At 56.8% G+C, this 20,000-nt stretch overlaps 1 protein-coding gene across 1 annotated transcript in view; it reads right to left on the bottom strand.

Moving 5' to 3' along the window:
- Positions 1-20,000, bottom strand: part of camta1a (calmodulin binding transcription activator 1a) — a 485,501-nt gene that overhangs the window by 240,565 nt on the left and 224,936 nt on the right. Inside the window, exon 4 of the mRNA XM_056275500.1 lies at positions 2,249-2,316. Coding sequence (XP_056131475.1) covers positions 2,249-2,316 — 68 coding nt within the window. The remainder of the gene's footprint in view (positions 1-2,248; positions 2,317-20,000) is intronic.

Raw genomic sequence — 20,000 nt, 5'->3', positions numbered from 1 at the left:
GTCATGTGGACCCATTATCAATGTCCCTCGCAGGCAGGGGAGGAGAGGGGGAGGAGAGGGGGGGAGGAGAGGGCGAGGAGCAGAATGGGATCTGTGTCAGGGAGCCCTGGGTCCATTTACACATGGATGAAGACCGCTAATAATGCCGGAGCAGCAGGACCGGCTAGCAGGGAGACGGGGGGAGTTTTGACATAATGAGCGGGGGACGAGGGGTGAGTGCGGGGGGGACGAGGGGTGGGTGCATGTGAGGGGGGGCCTCGCCGTGCCGCTCTGAAGGGCCGTGTGAACACTCGGTGAACAGGCAGCGTCCCACCTTGTGACGCTCGCAGTACAGACACACCGTGTGAAGAAGCGGCGTCCGTCAGTGTCGGAGACGTCCAGCACAGACACCGTCCCCCCGACCCCGCTGGTGGTCTGCACAAGCAGCTTGTTAGGACCTGTACTGAGGTCTTCAGCTGCTTCCTCGCGGTCCTCCCTCATTATAACACGTTATAACAATAAGCACCTCCTGCCATAAGCTGTGGCGAGAAGGAATGTTAATAAAGGCGGAGCGTAGTGTCACAGAGCGGTTATAATGTCCACGCCAGCTGACTCTCTAACTTGTGGCTAACGTTAAGTTAGCTCTTATGACGTCATTCATGGTAAACACACTGCTAGCAGCGATCCTACTTACTATACTAGACGGCAAAACAACACAAAAACACACTGACACCATATTCTGTTGTTCTCACGGTGTTTTGAAAACCCACAATGCACAGAGGCGAAACGTATCTGTGGCATATCTCCTGCTGCCGCTAGGGGCGCCAATCTAGGACGCTCCTAGTTACACAAAGGCTCTACTAACACGGGGATTGCTGGTTGGAATTCCCGTGTTGCCTCCGGCTTGGTCGGGCTACAGGAGCTGGGCCTTCAGACCTGCTGGCCCTTCAGACCTGCTGGCCCTTCAGACCTCCGAGCCCTTCAGACCCCCGAGCCCTTCAGACCTCCGGGCCCTTCAGACCTCCGGGCCCTTCAGACCTCCGAGGCCTTCAGACCTCCGAGCCCTTCAGACCCCCGAGCCCTTCAGACCCCCGAGCCCCTCAGACCTCCGAGCCCTTCAGACCTCCGAGCCCTTCAGACCCCTGGGCCCTTCAGACCTCCGGGCCCTTCAGACCCCCGAGCCCCTCAGACCTCCGGGCCCTTCAGACCTCCGAGCCCTTCAGACCTCCGAGCCCTTCAGACCCCCGAGCCCTTCAGACCCCCGAGCCCCTCAGACCTCCGAGCCCTTCAGACCTCCGAGCCCTTCAGACCCCCGAGCCCTTCAGACCCCCGAGCCCCTCAGACCTCCGAGCCCCTCAGACCTCCGAGCCCTTCAGACCTCCGGGCCCTTCAGACCTCCGAGCCCTTCAGACCTCCGAGCCCTTCAGACCTCCGAGCCCTTCAGACCCCCGAGCCCTTCAGACCCCCGAGCCCTTCACACCCCCGAGCCCTTCACACCTCCGAGCCCTTCACACCTCCGAGGCCTTCACACCTCCGAGCCCTTCAGACCTCCGGGCCCTTCAGACCCCCGAGCCCTTCGGACCCCCGAGCCCTTCGGACCCCCGAGCCCTTCACACCCCCGAGCCCTTAACACCTCCGAGCCCTTCAGACCCCCGAGCCCTTCAGACCTCCGAGCCCTTCAGACACCCGATTCCGTGCGTTCGGATTCGCTACAAAGGAAATGGAGGACGTGATTCTGATGGTCACACTGGCCCAGTCCCCACCTGCCGGAGCCCAGCGTACATAATGTCAGTAAGTGGGCAGCATTTATTCCATTTCCAAATATCACAGTGGCTCTTGGCATTCTGCTGCTAATGGAGGTGCACCTCGTGACCCACACAGACACCCCAGCTCCTGCGGAGTTATTAGCGGCGTGGCGACTGTGCAGACAGATAGCAGCACATTAGCATACCATCCACAGCGCACGTTGCACCACTGCATGTTATGTTAATTGGCTTGCTAAAAGGCAATTATTAGTCAACATTAATATTCTATCGTTTATCTGGAAAGTGCAAACTTTTTTTGAACTGCCATCAGCAGCGTGTAATATTAAACATCCGGCGCCCAACTTGAGGGAGGTTGTGAGCCGTGCATAAGGGATTCGGGCTCAGTACAAGAAAATACATGTAAATCTAAGAGTGGTAATATTGGCTCTTGGAACGTAATGCTGCCGAGGCTATGAATCTTAAGTCCGGGTTTGGGATGGCGGGGAGGAGCGCGCCTCTCTTACCTTGTTTTAGGGGACGTCGTTAGCCATTCTTCATGCTTTTCGAACGTTATCAGGTAAGCCGCGATCTCCTGTGAAAGAGAGAAGAAAGGGGAGAGGGGGGAGTCAGGCTTAGACATGTCATCTTTAATCACCGCTCTCCCGCGCTCGCTGCACGCCGCTGAGGCCGCCTCATTGATATTCAGACAGGCTAACCGCCAGCACAAACACGGAGGAAGGTGGAACCGGGGCGGCCCGGCCAGGTAAACGGCGGAGCGGTTAGGAAAGCAGCGCGGCGCAGACGGCAGCTGAGGTCAGACCGTCTTCGGAGACCATCTTTGTTAGGGGAGCTTTGATCAGGCTCGCTCCTCCGAGGACTTCAAGGTGCTCTCAGCAAGATTGACGTGTTCGGCGTTCGAGAGCGAGCGGCTTTTAACATTTTTTGGTCCGATCCTCCCCCAAATCCCTTTGATCTGCCCTTGACACCCCTCTGTGGATCAATTCCCTCTTTAACCTTTGAATAGTAATTGCACGCCACTCCGCCGGTATTGACACGTGTGTGCACGGCTACTCGGGGCGCGGGCTGCACGGGCGCTGCGCTGTGAAGCCTCGCACGGGGAGGCGCAGTAGAAGGTGGTGTAAATAAAACCCTACGCTGCCAAAGGCATAAACAGAGCCGCTTCAAACGCCCGTGTTGCCCACGCCGGCCCTGCCTGCCGCGCCAGCGTGAGCGGGAAGGGGAGCAGGCCAGACCGCACCCGGCCATTTTCTCTCCCAGCTAATGGGCAGCAATAAAAGCTGCTAGACAACCTGATGATTACCGGCGACAGCCAGCGATTCACTCCTCAGCAACAGCACCTGTCAGCTCCTCAGGCTGCCAGGGAGCCGGACGCAGGGAAAGACCCTACGCTGCACCATCTTCCTCCACCTCAGCATCATCTCTCCACTTCAGCATCATCTTCCTCCACCTCAGTATCCTCCCTCCACCTCAGCATCATCTCTCCACTTCAGCATCATCTCTCCACCTCAGCATCATCTTCCTCCACCTCAGCATCATCTTCCTCCACCTCAGTATCCTCTCTCCACCTCAGCATCATCTCTCCACCTCAGCATCATCTCTCCACCTCAGCATCATCTTCCTCCACCTCAGCATCATCTCTCCACCTCAGCATCATCTTCCTCCACCTCAGCATCATCTCTCCACCTCAGCATCATCTCTCCACCTCAGCATCATCTTCCTCCACCTCAGCATCATCTCTCCACTTCAGCATCATCTCTCCACTTCAGCATCATCTCTCCACCTCAGCATCATCTCTCCAACTCAGCATCATCACTCCACCTCAGCATCATCTTCCTCCACCTCAGCATTATCTCTCAAACTCAGCATCATCTCTCCACCTCAGCATCATCTTCCTCCACCTCAACATCATCTCTCCACTTCAGCATCATCTCTCCACCTCAGCATCATCTCTCCACCTCAGCATCATCTTCCTCCACCTCAGTATCCTCCCTCCACCTCAGCATCATCTCTCCACTTCAGCATCATCTCTCCAACTCAGCATCATCTCTCCAACTCAGTATCCTCTCTCCAATTCAGCATCATCTCTCCACCTCAGCATCATCTTCCTCCACCCCAGCATCATCTTCCTCCACCTCAGCATCATCTTCCTCCACCTCAGCATCATCTTCCTCCACCTCAGCATCATCTCTCCAACTCAGCATCATCTTCCTCCACCTCAGCATCATCTTGCTCCACCTAAGCATCATCACTCCACCTCAGCATCATCTCTCCACCTCAGCATCATCACTCGGCCTCAGCATCATCTTCCTCCACCTCAGCATCATCTCTCCACCTCAGCATCATCTCTCCAACTCAGCATCATCTTGCTCCACCTAAGCATCATCTCTCCACCTCAGCATCATCACTCCACCTCAGCATCATCTCTCCACCTCAGCATCATCTTCCTCCACCTCAGCATCATCTCTCCACCTCAGCATCATCACTCCACCTCAGCATCATCTCTCCACCTCAGCATCATCACTCCAACTCCTCGAGATGGGCCTTGCTACACCTGTCAGGACTATTGGCAAACTGTCAAGAGCCAACGCGTCTGTGTTTTGTCTGTTTGGTGGTTTTGCCTTGCGGTACAAGGCGTTCTCGGAGGCTGTGTGTGTTGTTACCGCTTTTGTCCACACGGGGCAGTAACGACTGCAGTCACAGCAGCTTACAGAACAAAAACAAAAAGGAAAACCAAAAATACAAGTGGCAGCCGAGCTGTCTCATATGCCTTGATGGGTTTTTGAGTCGCTCCTTCTGACTCCTTCTGACATTTACTGTCTCTCTCTCGCCCAGACACACACACACACACACACACACACACACACAGACACACACACACTCGTGGACACAACACATTCAGAGTAGAGCGTACGCATGACGCCTTGTCACAAACACACCAGCAGTGTGACCTGACGCCGAGACAGCGTGCTACACCACAGGCCGCTCCCGGGGGCTGCAGCGGGGGGCCGGCGAGAGGGCTCCCAGGTTGGCAGGAGTTCCACCGGGGGAGCAGTAACCGGCAGGACTGGCACCGCTGCCTCCAGGTGCAAGGTGGGAGATAATGCCGCCTTGATTAACTTTCTAATCTGCCGCCATAACTCCCGCCGGAGGCGGCGTGGCCGCGCCAAGATGGCGTCTGAGTTACGTGGCGGCCAGGGAGGGGCGGCACGGCTGTCAAGGGGGAGCTCAGGGCCCCTCTTCTACCTTACGCCTCCTGTTACATGGAGGGAGAAAGTGCACGGTGAGGTGGGGGAGAGAAAAAAACACATCAACGCCCACAGGACACGGCTCCACCGAGGGAGCGCCAGGAGTGCCGCGACCGAACACGCGGAGGAGATGTTGTGTTAGCCGGCCAACAGCAACACAACACCGGTGTTGTGCATAGTCACACCTGCTCAGCAGAGACGTATGACGGGGAGAGAGTGGCCTATCAGAAAGCGAGGGAGCGAGGTGGGGTGGGGTGAGGTGAGGTGAGCGGGGGAGGGAGGGAGGGAGGGAGGGGACAAAATTAATGTTTTACCACTAATGTCTCAAAAAGTTACTTATTCTGCACACGCGGGAAGTTAATCACTCCGGTGGAGCGGCCATCAATTAATTCCCGTTATTCCGGAAAGGACGGGCACGCTCCTGCTCGTTTTGGGGAGGGGTAGACGGCTCGCAGGCAAGCTCCTCCGGTGACCTCTGTGGCCCGTTAGCACGAGGCCCGCTCCGCCCCGCTCGCCTCGGCGGTCCAGCGGGCCGGCCGCCGCCCCCCTGCCCGGTCTGCGGGGGGGGACCAGACAGGGGGGCGGCGGCCGGCCCACTGGACCGCTCCGCCCCGCTCGCCTCGGCGGTCCAGCGGGCCGGCCGCCGCCCCCCTGCCCGGTCTGCAGGGGGGGACCAGGCAGGGGGGCGGCGTGGTGGGGCTGCTAAAATAAATAGATAAATAAAGGAAGGGAGAGGAGCCTCCGCTCCCCACACCCCCGCCCGCTCTGAACAGATGCCGGGGATTTACTCCAAACCCCCGGCCGACCATAAAGGTGCAATAATCTTATGGCAGGGAAACAAACAAAAACAGACGTGCGGCTATTAAACAGCTGCAACCACACAACGTCTGCCCGCGCGGCGTAATGAGACGCTCGTGGTGCAGGTTCGGCTTCAGCGCACACGATTTACGGGCTGGCGCGAGGGGGAGGGGGAGGGGTAGGGTGGGGGGGGGCATTCGTGCTGAACGCTGATGGGGGCATCAAAGTCAAGCCAGCAACTGTCAACAGCCTCCGGACTCTCTACCTGCTGACCACGCCGCCGCCACCGGGCCGCCCCCCCCAACCACCACCACCGGGGGCGTGGTCAGAAAAACAGCCTTCCTGCACACATTGCTACCCCCTCCTGCAGCCTCTCAGGTCCAGAACTGTGTACTGTCCCACCCCCCCCCTCCTCCCCAACTCCGCCTCAGCCTCCCCCGCTGACATGACTCGGTCGGGGTTTTAGTTTGAGCAGCTGGTTGGTGTTCTTGGTGAAATACACTGTTTTTGTTTTGTTTTATTACCCTGCAGATCACATCCATCCATCCATCCATCCATCCACTCACCCATCCATCCACCCACCCATCCATCCATCCATCCACCTATCCATCCACCCACTCACCCACCCATCCACCCACCCATCCATCCATCCATCCATCCACCCATCCATCCATCCACTCATCCAGCCAGCCACCCATCCATCCACCCACCCATCCATCCATCCACCTATCCATCCCCCCACCCACCCATCCATCCACCTATCCATCCACCCACCCACCCATCCATCCATTATCCCAACTGCTCATCCTGCTCTCAGGGTATCAGACTATCCCAGCAGTCACTGGGCGGCAGGCAGGGAGACACCCTGGACAGGCCACCAGGCCATCACACACACACACACACACACACACACACACACACACACACACACACACACACACACATTCCCACCTAGGGACAGTGCAGTACTGCCGAGTCACCTGACCTACATGTCTTTGGACTGTGGGAGGAAACCCACGCAGACACGGGGAGAACATGCAAACTCCACACAGGATGACCCGGGACGACCCCCAAGGCTGGACTACCCCGGGGCTCGAACCCACGACCTTCTTGCTGTGAGGCGACCGCGCTAACCACTGCGCCCCCACCGTGCCGCCCCTGCAGATCACAACTGGAGGTAAAGTCATTTGCAAGTGGCGGGTGAATAAATAACAATCAGCGCACGCTCGCAGTTACCCGAGTGTGTGAACAACACCTCCTCTGACTGAGGGCGGAGGAGGCGGGGGGGGGGGAGGGAGGGGGGGCTTTTCATTTTCCAAGGGGAACAACAACCTGGAGCGGTTTGCTGTAACCTAGCCATCTCATCTGTTTCTTTTGTCTCTAAAAGCTGCCGCACACCGTCAGCGGAGGGCGCTGCCCCGGAACACGACGGAGGCGTCCAACAGATATAAGGCTAATGGAGATGGAGAGCCTCGAGCATTCGGGTGTGTGTGTGTGTGTGTGTGTGTGTGTGTGTCTGTGTGTCCGTCATGCGGCGCACCGTGTTACCATCAGAGGGGCTGATTACTCCACCTGTCTCGGCCCCGGCGCGTCATTAACATGCTCTTCAGGAGGCGTCACTCCTCCGCTCATCCAACCTGGCCCCTACAGTCCCCCACAGCCCCCTTCTCAGCTTCCACACACACACACACACACACACACACACACACACACACACACACACACACACACACACACACACACACACACACACACCTCCTGCCACCTGACTCCCCCCATTCCCACCGAGGTGACAGGAGAGCCACCAAAGGAGAGTTTTCATTTTTGGAGATGACCGACTTTTACCAACTCGCCTTTCCAACGACGTTTTCATTGTGGAAGCACGAAATGAGTCTGCAGCACGGCCGACCCTCCAGATCCTCCAGACCCTCCAGACCCTCTAGATCCTCCAGACCCTGCAGACCCTCCAGACCCTCTAGATCCTCCAGACCCTGCAGACCCACCAGACCCTTCAAACCCTCCAGATCCTCCAGACCCTCCAGATCCTTCAAACCCTCCAGATCCTCCAGACACTGCAGACCCTCCAGACCCTCTAGATCCTCCAGACACTGCAGACCCTCCAGACCCTCTAAATCCTCCAGATCCTCCAGACCCTGCAGACCCACCAGACCCTTCAAACCCTCCAGACCCTCTAGATCCTCCAGACCCTGCAGACCCACCAGACCCTTCAAACCCTCCAGATCCTCCAGACCCTGCAGACCCTCCAGATCCTCCAGACACTGCAGATCCTCCAGACCCTGCAGACCCTCTAGACCCTCCAGACCCTCCAGATCCTCCAGACCCTGCAGACCAACCAGACCCTTCAAACCTTCCAGATCCTCCAGACACTGCAGACCCTGCAGACCCTTCAAACCCTCCAGATCCTCCAAATCCTCCAGACACTGCAGACCCTCCAGACCTTCCAGACCCTGCAGATCCTCCGGATCCTCCAGAGAGAATCAGCTTCTGAGACGTCTGCCTCGTCGAAACACGACACGACACTAACATACCCCCCCCAGCACCTAGGAGAGAGGGATGCGGCGGCAGGAACCCTCCCCGAAATAAATGGATACCGCTTGACCCAACCCTGCCACCCCACCCCCCCCTCCCCCCACACACACACACACACAGTGCCGTGACTGCCTCAGACCTGTGGTAGAGACTGGCTGGGAGCCGAGGGCGGCTCTTCGTAGTCCTGATCAGACGGGTTTCATCACAGCCCTCACACATCATGTGTAACTTTCTGTTTTTTCCAGGGAAGTTAGTCAAACACTGACACCCGTGTTTGAAGGGGGTTCTCCATCATCGCTATCCTGGGATGACCCGGGGCAACGCTGTTTGGTCGCTCCCCCGCACCTACCCCACCCACCCCGTCGCTCTCCCCCTCCAGCCGCTTTGATTTATGGCAGAGGAGAGCGGCGATGAGAGGATCAACGCTCCCGCGTTTGGAGTGACAGACCTGATCACTTGAAACAACTGTCAGAGCTCCATTAGAGGGACAGACCGCAGCCTGCTGGCGTTATCCCGCCGCGCATCACACCCCAGCCTCCCAACACCATCCATAATGCATTTCTCTCCCCACCCCACCCCCACCCCACCCCCTCGCATTCTGTCTGTCGCCGTATGGAGCAGAGCATTTGGGCTGACAGAGACCGAGACTGTCGGAGGTGGAGGTGGTATAGTCGGGTGGAGAAATCTGTAAGGCACATTCCATCCATCATCCATTACCCAAGCCGCTTCCGAAGGAGGGTGGCGGGGATGCTGGAGCCTCTCCCAGCAGCCACTGGGAGGCAGGCGGGGAGACACCCTGCACAGGCCGCCAGGCCCTCACAGGGCAACAGACTACTAAGCAGGTCTCTCTGACCCATGAGAGACAAATGGGGACATTCTGGACTGTGGGGGGAGACCGGAGCCCCCGGAGGAAACCCACGCAGACACGGGGAGACATGCAACCTCCACACCACAGAGGACGACCCGGGACCACCCCCAAGGCTGGACTACCCCGGGACTCGAACCCAGGACCTCCTTTTTTTGTTGTTGATTTTTCTCCCCAATTTTATCAGCCAGTTACCCCACTCTTCCAAGCTCTACCTGTTGCTGCCCCTCTGCCAATCCGGCGGGGGGGGGGGGGGCTGCAGACCACCACACTCCTCTGATGCATGTGGAGTCTCCAGCCACTTCTTTTCCCCTGACAGTGAGGAGTCACCAGGGGGACGTAGCACATGGGAGGATCACGCTATTCCCCCCAGTTCCCTCTCCCCCCTGAATAGGCCCCCCGACCGACCAGAGGAGGCGCTAGTGCACCGACCAGGACACAAACCCACATCCGACTTCCCACCCGCAGACACGGCCAATTGTGTCTGTAGGGACGCCCGACCGAGCCGGAGGTAACACGGGGATTCGATCCGGCGATCCCCGTGTTGGCAGGCAACAGAGTAGACCGCCACGCCACCCAGAACGGCCGGACCCATGACCTTCCTGCTGTGAGGCGACCCCGCCAACCACTGCACCACCCAGGCACAGGCCCCTCTCCACCAAGAGGAACACGAGCTTCTCGTTCACCACCTGCTGGAACACAAAGCACCACACTGCTGGATGACGCTTCCATCCTAGTTCAAAAACAACACAACACGGATTCTCCAGACACAAAGTACACACGGAGTACACACAAAGTACACACAGCCAAGTAATGACTCATCCTCTGCTAGCTTAGCTATTTAAAACCCATCTCCGTCACCCACCAAAAAACAACAAAATTACTGCCAGTGTGTGTGTGTGTGTGTGTTGCTGTGTGTGTGTGTGTATGTTACTGCGTGTGTGTGTGTGTTGCTGTGTGTGTGTGTGTATGCGTGTGTGTTGCTGTGTGTGTGTGTGTGTGTGTCTTTTCCCCCTTTTCCATCATGGTTGTAGTCCAGTGTGCTGGTGCCGTAGTGACGCTAATAAAAACACGTCATGAACGGCTCATGGAAGACAAACAACAACACAAAACAACACCAGACAACACAACACACAGCAGTACTGACTGCAGAGACAACACAACACACAGCAGTACTGACTGCAGAGGACAACACAACACACAGCAGTACTGACTGCAGAGGACAACACAACACACAGCAGTACTGACTGCAGTAGACAACACAACACACAGCAGTACTGACTGCAGTAGACAACACAACACACAGCAGTACTGACTGCAGTAGACAACACAACACACAGCAGTACTGACTGCAGTAGACAACACAACACACAGCAGTACTGACTGCAGTAGACAACACAACACACAGCAGTACTGACTGCAGAGGACAACACAACACACAGCAGTACTGACTGCAGAAGACAACACAACACACAGCAGTACTGACTGCAGAAGACAACACAACACAACACACAGCAGTACTGACTGCAGAAGACAACACAACACACAGCAGTACTGACTGCAGAAGACAACACAACACAACACACAGCAGTACTGACTGCAGAAGACAACACAACACACTAGCAGTACTGACTGCAGAAGACAACACAACACACAGCAGTACTGACTGCAGTAGACAACACAACACACAGCAGTACTGACTGCAGAGGACAACACAACACACAGCAGTACTGACTGCAGTAGACAACACAACACACAGCAGTACTGACTGCAGAGGACAACACAACACACAGCAGTACTGACTGCAGAGGACAACACAACACACAGCAGTACTGACTGCAGTAGACAACACAACACACAGCAGTACTGACTGCAGTAGACAACACAACACACAGCAGTACTGACTGCAGAGGACAACACAACACACAGCAGTACTGACTGCAGAGGACAACACAACACACAGCAGTACTGACTGCAGAGGACAACACAACACACAGCAGTACTGACTGCAGAGGACAACACAACACACAGCAGTACTGACTGCAGTGGACAACACAACACACAGCAGTACTGACTGCAGAGGACAACACAACACACAGCAGTACTGACTGCAGAGGACAACACAACACACAGCAGTACTGACTGCAGTGGACAACACAACACACAGCAGTACTGACTGCAGAGGACAACACAACACACAGCAGTACTGACTGCAGAGGACAACACAACACACAGCAGTACTGACTGCAGTGGACAACACAACACACAGCAGTACTGACTGCAGAGGACAACACAACACACAGCAGTACTGACTGCAGTAGACAACACAACACACAGCAGTACTGACTGCAGAGGACAACACAACACACAGCAGTACTGACTGCAGAAGACAACACAACACACAGCAGTACTGACTGCAGTAGACAACACAACACACAGCAGTACTGACTGCAGAGGACAACACAACACACAGCAGTACTGACTGCAGAGGACAACACAACACACAGCAGTACTGACTGCAGTGGACAACACAACACACAGCAGTACTGACTGCAGAGGACAACACAACACACAGCAGTACTGACTGCAGAGGACAACACAACACACAGCAGTACTGACTGCAGTGGACAACACAACACACAGCAGTACTGACTGCAGAGGACAACACAACACACAGCAGTACTGACTACAGTAGACAACACAACACACAGCAGTACTGACTGCAGAGGACAACACAACACACAGCAGTACTGACTGCAGTGGACAACACAACACACAGCAGTACTGACTGCAGTAGACAACACAACACACAGCAGTACTGACTGCAGAGGACAACACAACACACAGCAGTACTGACTGCAGAGGACAACACAACACACAGCAGTACTGACTGCAGAGGACAACACAACACACAGCAGTACTGACTGCAGTAGACAACACAACACACAGCAGTACTGACTGCAGAGGACAACACAACACACAGCAGTACTGACTGCAGTAGACAACACAACACACAGCAGTACTGACTGCAGTAGACAACACAACACACAGCAGTACTGACTGCAGTAGACAACACAACACACGGCAGTACTGACTGCAGAGGACAACACAACACACAGCAGTACTGACTGCAGAGGACAACACAACACACGGCAGTACTGACTGCAGAGGACAACACAACACACAACCCCGGGCTAATGAAAAGAAGATGAGAGGGCATAAAGCTGTGAGGGGGGAAACAAGACGGGGCCAAGTTCGGACCTGGCGGAGCCCCCAGCGCCTGCAGCCTGCAGCCTGCAGCCTGCAGCCCGCAGCCTGCAGCCCGCCTCACGGTCCCGTCTGGAGAAGCTGTGACCTTGCCCCGCACTTGAAAGCAGGAAGTGCGTTGGGAGGGGCGGCGGTGGCGGTGGGGGTGGGGGTGGGGGTGGGCGAACGACACGGCCGCGGGTTCGGAGGCGCCAGTCATCTGATATTTCCTCCAGGGCGGCCCGGGAAAGCGAGCTGCTGGAGGCCCCGGCCGCAAATGGACCGGAGGATGCTGGGGAGTGTCGGGGGGGAGGGGGGGGGGTTCGGGGTGGGAGGGTTGCGCCGGGGCTATACGGGCTATCGAGGGATCACATCAGACGAATTCAATCGCAATTAGACACGGGAGAGGCGGAGATGGGCGCGGGGGTGGAGGGGCGGTGGTGGGTTTGGAGGAGCGAGAGGAGCGATAAAGTTTTTTCGTGACAATGACAAATGTGTAAAAAGCGAGGGAGGCGTGAAGGGAGCCTACGATGGGAGGGGGGGGGGCGGGGGGAGATGCTACGCGGTGATGCTGCGAGCACGAGCACCTTTACACTGAATTATTTTGGGGTGTTTTTTTTTCTTTTTGTTTACACTTCATGAATTCTTAATGCACGGCCAACGATGCATCACCCACTGTATCATCTGTGTAATCTCACGTGGCTGTATTACTCTTCTTAAGCGGGGGTGGGGGTGGGGGTGGGGGGGAGTCGTGTGGGGGAGAGTGAATTTATTTTAGAGAGCTGTAACCCCCAGCCAGCCTCCGAGATTGTTGGAGCTGGGCTGATAATAGGATGCAGTAGATACACTATCAAGATGAATGGTCAGGAGAGAGGGAAAAGAAGGAGAACGCAAGAGGAGGAGAGCAAGGGAGAGAGAGAGAGGGAGGGAGGGAGGGAGGGAGGGTTAGTAAGCCAGCCAGAGAGATACAGGAGGTGAGAGAGAGTGAGAGGGAGAGAAGGAGAGAGACGCCGAGCAACAATGGAGTATGGAGCTGTTGACAGCTGCACTTGGCATCTGCTGACGAGGAGCGAGGCTGCGCTCCGAGTCCCCGAGCCGGGGTGAAGAGGTGGCCCGTCCAGCACGCCGCTCATTAGGACCAGCACGGGGCTTCCCAGGGATGCCCGGGCTGAGCGGCGAGGGGGGAGGGGGGGGGCACGCCACGCCGCGTCCATTTTATCGCTCTGTGGTGAACTCTCCTCCTCCTACTGCTACCCACAATGCACTCCTTCTCCACAGCCAGCTCGCCCCGCGGTTCTGGGCGTGCCAGAGCCGAAAACACGGATAGGGGCACGGCGCCGCGGCTGAACGGGGGACCGTTTCAGGAACGTGTGCTTTCGGCTCAAGCGGCTCAATCCGTCCGTCCATCACCCCGACCGCTCGTCCTGCTGTCAGGGTGGCGGGGATGCTGGAGGCTATCCCAGCATCCCAGCAGCCACTGGGCGGCAGGCGGGGGGACACCCCGGACAGGCCGCCGGGCCATCACACCGGGGCAACATACACACATTCACAGCTAGGATCAGTTCAGTACGGCGGAGTCACCTGACCCGCACGTGTCGGGTGATTCAGTGCAGCTTCATTCATACGTGTGCACGAGCAGCTGGACTTGCACGCTTGCAGGAGGCTGCAGGTTTAAACCACGCAGGTGAAGACTGCGGCGCAAGGAGGCGCTATTGGCTGTTTGTGATACACTAGTGCAGGGGTCCCCAATTACTTTTCATAGCGGGCCACTTTTAGGGCCACTTTTAAAACCAGGGGCCACTCAACCTCCAGCAGCATGTTGTTCGTTAGTTTGTTTCGGTGTCGATACGTTGCGGGTATTATAATTTAAACAGAGATTTTTCATCCATTTTTCGATATATTACTAGTCTTACTTTTACTAAGAAATTAATTGTAAAAAAAATTGTTGGTAGGGAAATAAAAACAAAATTCTTCCTTCTGGCATTTCTCCAAAAATTCTCGCGGACCACAAATCAACCCGTCACGGGCCGGATGTGGCCCGCGGGCCTCCTATTGGGGACCCCTGCACTAGTTATAGAATTAGCTCAAACTATGAATACGGCACAACACGATATGATACAATGTAACAATCCCCACAACCGGCCCGCTTGCCGAGCAGACGGGAGCCCACACGCCCAGCACACGCCGCCGCCGCCGCCCCCCTCCCCCGAATGTTTAAAACACGGCTCGGGCACTTCCCTGCCTCGGCGTACGTTGGCGCTTGCAACACACCTCATCAGCTCCTGCGCCGCTGATGCTCCTCACCGTGCGGGCAGACGGAGGGGAGGCAGACACACCACCGCCGGCCTACATTATACATGTCGGTGGGATCAATCCGCCATCGATCCTGAATGGCTTAGATGTTTTCCAGTAGCTGGTCAATGCCTCTCTTCACATTTCTGCTTGGCATGCTGGCCATCCATAAGGTCGGGGCTGAAAAAGGAGGTGCTCCCCTGGGGCGCCCCCCCCTCCCCACTCCCTCTCTCACGCTGCATACCTACCCGCTCCCACAATCAATGCTGCCCACCGCTGCAGCTGCCCCGGCCACGGCTAGCGTTGTAGTTTACCATAACACCTCCACACGCCCACGTACACCTCCATAGTAGTGGAAGACAGACTGGCAAAGTGTGAGAGGCAGAGGCTGTGTGGCGGGCGGGGGGAGGGAGGGGGGGGCAGAGAGAGAGAGAGAGGGAGAGTAAGAAATACACAGAGAAGGAGAGCGGGAAGGGAAGGGAGCAGGGAGTTGGCACTTAGTGAGATTGTTTGGGCTCTGGTGCCACGGCTGCTGTCTGGGATGGAAATGGAACGGCTCTTTGAGAGGATGTAATCATTTAGCCCTGAAGCAGCCCCGCCGTCAGCCACTTCGCTGCCACCTCTCACCCCTCCAACCACCGCCGCCCCGGAGGCCACAACCACACAAGGCAGCCGACTCGCAGACCTGCACGGAGTGGCTATGCATGCTCGTGTGTGTGTGTGTGTGTGTGTGTGTGTGTGTGTGTGTGTGTGCGTTTTCGCTGCTCTGCGGCCTGCCTAACAATGTGATAAAAAAGAGAGAGGGAGGCAGCGGTAGAGGGAGGCAGCGGTAGAGAGAGGCAGCGGTAGAGAGAGGCAGCGGTAGAGAGAGGCAGTGGTAGAGAGAGGCAGTGGTAGAGGGAGGCAGTGGTAGAGGGAGGCAGTGGTAGAGAGAGGCAGTGGTAGAGAGAGGCAGTGGTAGAGAGAGGCAGTGGTAGAGAGAGGCAGTGGTAGAGAGAGGCAGTGGTAGAGAGAGGCAGTGGTAGAGAGAGGCAGCGGTAGAGAGAGGCAGCGGTAGAGAGAGGCAGTGGTAGAGGGAGGCAGCGGTAGAGAGAGGCAGTGGTACAGAGAGGCAGCGGTAGAGAGAGGCAGTGGTAGAGAGAGGCAGTGGTAGAGAGAGGCAGTGGTAGAGAGAGGCAGCGGTAGAGAGAGGCAGCGGTAGAGGGAGGCAGCGGTAGAGAGAGGCATCGGTAGAGAGAGGCAGTGGTACAGAGAGGCAGTGGTAGAGAGAGGCAGTGGTACAGAGAGGCAGTGGTACAGAGAGGCAGTGGTAGAGAGAGGCAGCGGTAGAGAGAGGCAGTGGTACAGAGAGGCAGTGGTACAGAGAGGCAGTGGTAGAGAGAGGCAGCGGTAGAGAGAGGCAGCGGTACAGAGAGGCAGTGGTAGAGGGAGGCGGTTGAGAAGCGGCAGGAGTGCCGGATTAGAGAATGGGGAAGCGTCAGACGGAGTGAGGTGTGATCATGTGGGGGATAAACTAGGAGGATGGGGGACAGGACGGGGGACAGGACGGGGGACAGGACGGGGGACAGGACGGGGGACAGGACGGGGGACAGGACGGGGGACAGGACGGGGGACAGGAAGCTCTACGTGCGCGTCGTGCCGGGGACGCCGGATGACAGAAAGAGCAACGTAAAGCGATGGAGATGGTACACATCTGGTTTGGCAGCCATAATTAGGCAAAGACATAAGTAGCTCCAGTGGCGGCGCCGTGGACATAAGGAGCCCGCCCGTGTAAAGCTCATGTGGGACCACCTACTGCTACACCCCCGGGAGGAGGTCTCCTGTAATGAGTCAGTCGCATCCCCCTTCCCGTCCCCCCTTTGCCCATTTCTGATATTTTTCGTTCATTTTTTCCTCCATTTCTCTCACCCTCGCTGGCTGCAACTTCTGGCGAGGGCGGCGAGGAGGTGCTGCAGGTTCGGCTGAAAAGTGGAGCGCCTCATTAGTTGACGGGGCGGAGGAGAGGATGAGTTTGTGTGTGTGTGTGTGTATATGTGTGGGCACAGTGGGGTGCGGCCAGGTTCACTTCCTGGCATCCCGTGGCTGTCTGACCTCTGGCGTCCGCCGCACACTATATGCTCTTCATCATCCATGCAGGAGGATACCTGCCCCCTGCTGACAGCCCAGCCAAGGAGAACCGAGAGTGGCGAAGCCTCCATGAGGCTGACCTTCCCAGGCTCCGCTGACCAACACGCCAGGTAGTTCCCTCCCCCCTGCACCGGCAAACTTTTCTCCTCCTCAACCAAACTACGCCGCCAACAACAACAACCACAACACAACACAACAACCACAACAACACAACAACAACAAAAGCCTGAAGGAGCTGCAGCCAACTTGCTAGGAGAGCTGCTTCTCTGTCTCGATTCCCCCTCCCTCCCCCTCCCTCCGTCTCATTTATCCCACTGCGTTTGACAGATGTGCCTGTTCTGATACCTATCAGATATTGATGGTGCAATCACCACGACTGTGGAAGAACCCGACTCTGCTCGCCACCTGACACGGCACACAGACGACTCTGCTCGCCGCCCCGCCGCCCGACACGGCACACAGACAACTCTGCTCACCACCCAACATGGCACACAGACGACTCTGCTCGCCACCTGACACGGCACACAGACAACTCTGCTCACCACCCAACATGGCACACAGACGACTCTGCTCGCCACCCAACACGGCACACAGACGACTCTGCTCACCACCCAACATGGCACACAGACAACTCTGCTCACCACCCAACATGGCACACAGACGACTCTGCTCGCCACCTGACACGGCACACAGACAACTCTGCTCACCACCCAACATGGCACACAGACGACTCTGCTCACTACCCAACATGGCACACAGACGACTCTGCTCACCACCCAACACGGCACACAGACGACTCTGCTCACCACCCAACATGGCACACAGACGACTCTGCTCGCCACCTGACATGGCACACAGACGACTCTGCTCGCCACCTGACATGGCACACAGACGACTCTGCTCGCCAGCCAACATGGCACACAGACGACTCTGCTCGCCACCTGACATGGCACACAGACGACTCTGCTCACCACCCAACATGGCACACAGACGACTCTGCTCACCAGCTGACATGGCACACAGACGACTCTGCTCGCCACCTGACATGGCACACAGACGACTCTGCTCGCCAGCCAACATGGCACACAGACGACTCTGCTCGCCACCTGACATGGCACACAGACGACTCTGCTCGCCAGCCAACATGGCACACAGACGACTCTGCTCGCCACCTGACATGGCACACAGACGACTCTGCTCGCCACCTGACACGGCACACACACGACTCTGCTCGCCACCTGACATGGCACACAGACGACTCTGCTCGCCACCTGACACGGCAAACAGACAACTCTGCTCGCCGCCCAACACGGCACACAGACGACTCTGCTCGCCACCTGACACGGCACACAGACAACTCTGCTCGCCGCCCCACCGCCCAACATGGCACACAGACACAAAGTGCCGCCGGCCGCTGTGGCGGGTTGCCTTCAGAGAGATACTGCAGGAGAATTTCACTTCGGGGTCATTAAATGTCAACGAAACAGAAGTGAGGAGTTACTTCTCACTAGAGGGGGGCGGGGGGGGAGAGAGGGGGGGCGTAATAATAATCTAAGAAGTAAATCCTTGAATATCACATGAATTCTCCCTGCAGCCGAACGAGCGGAGGTGTCAGACATGAAGTGAAAGGACGGGGAAATCTAGAAGGTCACCGTTCGGTTTGCATCAGTAGACGGCGGTGGTGGCGGCGGCGGCGGCGGCTCTGGTTTCAGGGTCCCCTCGGGACCGGGCCAGAGGAGGCAGAAGAGCTAGCCAGGAGAAGGAGACTCCCGCACGCTTTCCTAGAGAGACCTCAAATGAGCCGGGTTCTGTCTCGTACCAGCCTGAAAGCCTATTTATTTCAGCCCCCCCCCCCCCCCCAGAATCAATTAGTGGCGGCATTATCCTGCGGACTCCTCCGCTCAGCGCAGCCACATGACCGGCGCAACCTTGCGTGAAACCAATTTCTAACTTTCAATCCCAGACACACCCCGGAACCACCTACCGGACCCCCGCAGAAATTGCTCCTCTCTTTGAGCATTCAGCCGTGTACACGGGTGCTGGGTGCACCTGTGTGTGTGTGTGTTTGTTTGTGTGTGTGTGTGTGTGTGTGTGTAACCCATATAATATACATGGAGTTATGTCGAGGTGCTTGTGTTCAGATCGCCGTGTTCTCCGTCTGCATAAGGAGCGAGAAATATAACAATGCAGAATGTTCTGACAAGCGAGAGAGAGCTATACATATATATATATATATATATAAAGGCGGAGGGGGGAGCGAGAGAGAGGGAGGGGGAAGGGGTAGTGGGGGGGGGTAATGGAGGCAGTGGTGTGGTGCTGCTGCACATAGTAGCAGGTTGTTATAGACACAAAGTGAAGCATGTTCTCTGCATTACGGCGCCGGAGCCTTTTCAGCCATAAAAGAAGCAGACGACGAGAGGGGAGGAGGAGGGGGAGGGAGGGAGGGAGGGCGACGACGAGGGAAGGGAGAGAAAAAAAGAGAGAGAAACAAAGAGATACAAGGAGGGAGACAGAGCGATGAGAGAGAGAGAGAGAGAGCACACGGCGTTGGGGTGTCTCCATGAGGTGAATAGAGAGAAGATGAAAAATGAAGGCCGCGCCGTCCGTCCATCCAGGCAGCAGAACAACCTGCTCTGCTCCGCAGACGGAGAGAGGAGACGAGAGGAGACACGCGGAGGAGGAGACAAGACAAGGCTGAGGTTTCACCAGGGAGATGGCCGACTCTCCACAGCTCCGGCCAATTAGCCGACACAAAGTTCAACCACTCGTCTGCACAAGAGGATCACCCTTTGTCCATCACTTTCATGCTCTCGCCCTCCATCCCTCTACTTGCTGGACACGGTCTGCACCAGCGGCGGCTGGTGCTAAAATTTGGGGGGGGGGCAACTTAACTTGGCGCAGCACACCTGACAGCTGCTCTAATGTCCACACAGTCACTCAGACCCGGTTTACCCTTGGTTCTCAAATGCGTTTTGGGCGATCGGATCACAAGTGGACAGCGAGACGCGTCACCGTTTACACCTGTGTCTGTCATGTGTCTCCAGATGTGTCCTGCTGACCACTTGTCCTCAGATTTTGGTACCCCGAAGAAGAAGAAGAAGAAGGTTTCCTGTTACGTCCTTCCTTGTCGGG

This window comes from Lampris incognitus, chromosome 2 (genome assembly GCF_029633865.1).
Source record: "Lampris incognitus isolate fLamInc1 chromosome 2, fLamInc1.hap2, whole genome shotgun sequence".
Taxonomy (NCBI): Eukaryota; Metazoa; Chordata; class Actinopteri; order Lampriformes; family Lampridae; genus Lampris; species Lampris incognitus.
Note: the sequence above shows the minus strand (reverse complement) of the source record. Positions and strands in the feature narration are given on the sequence as shown.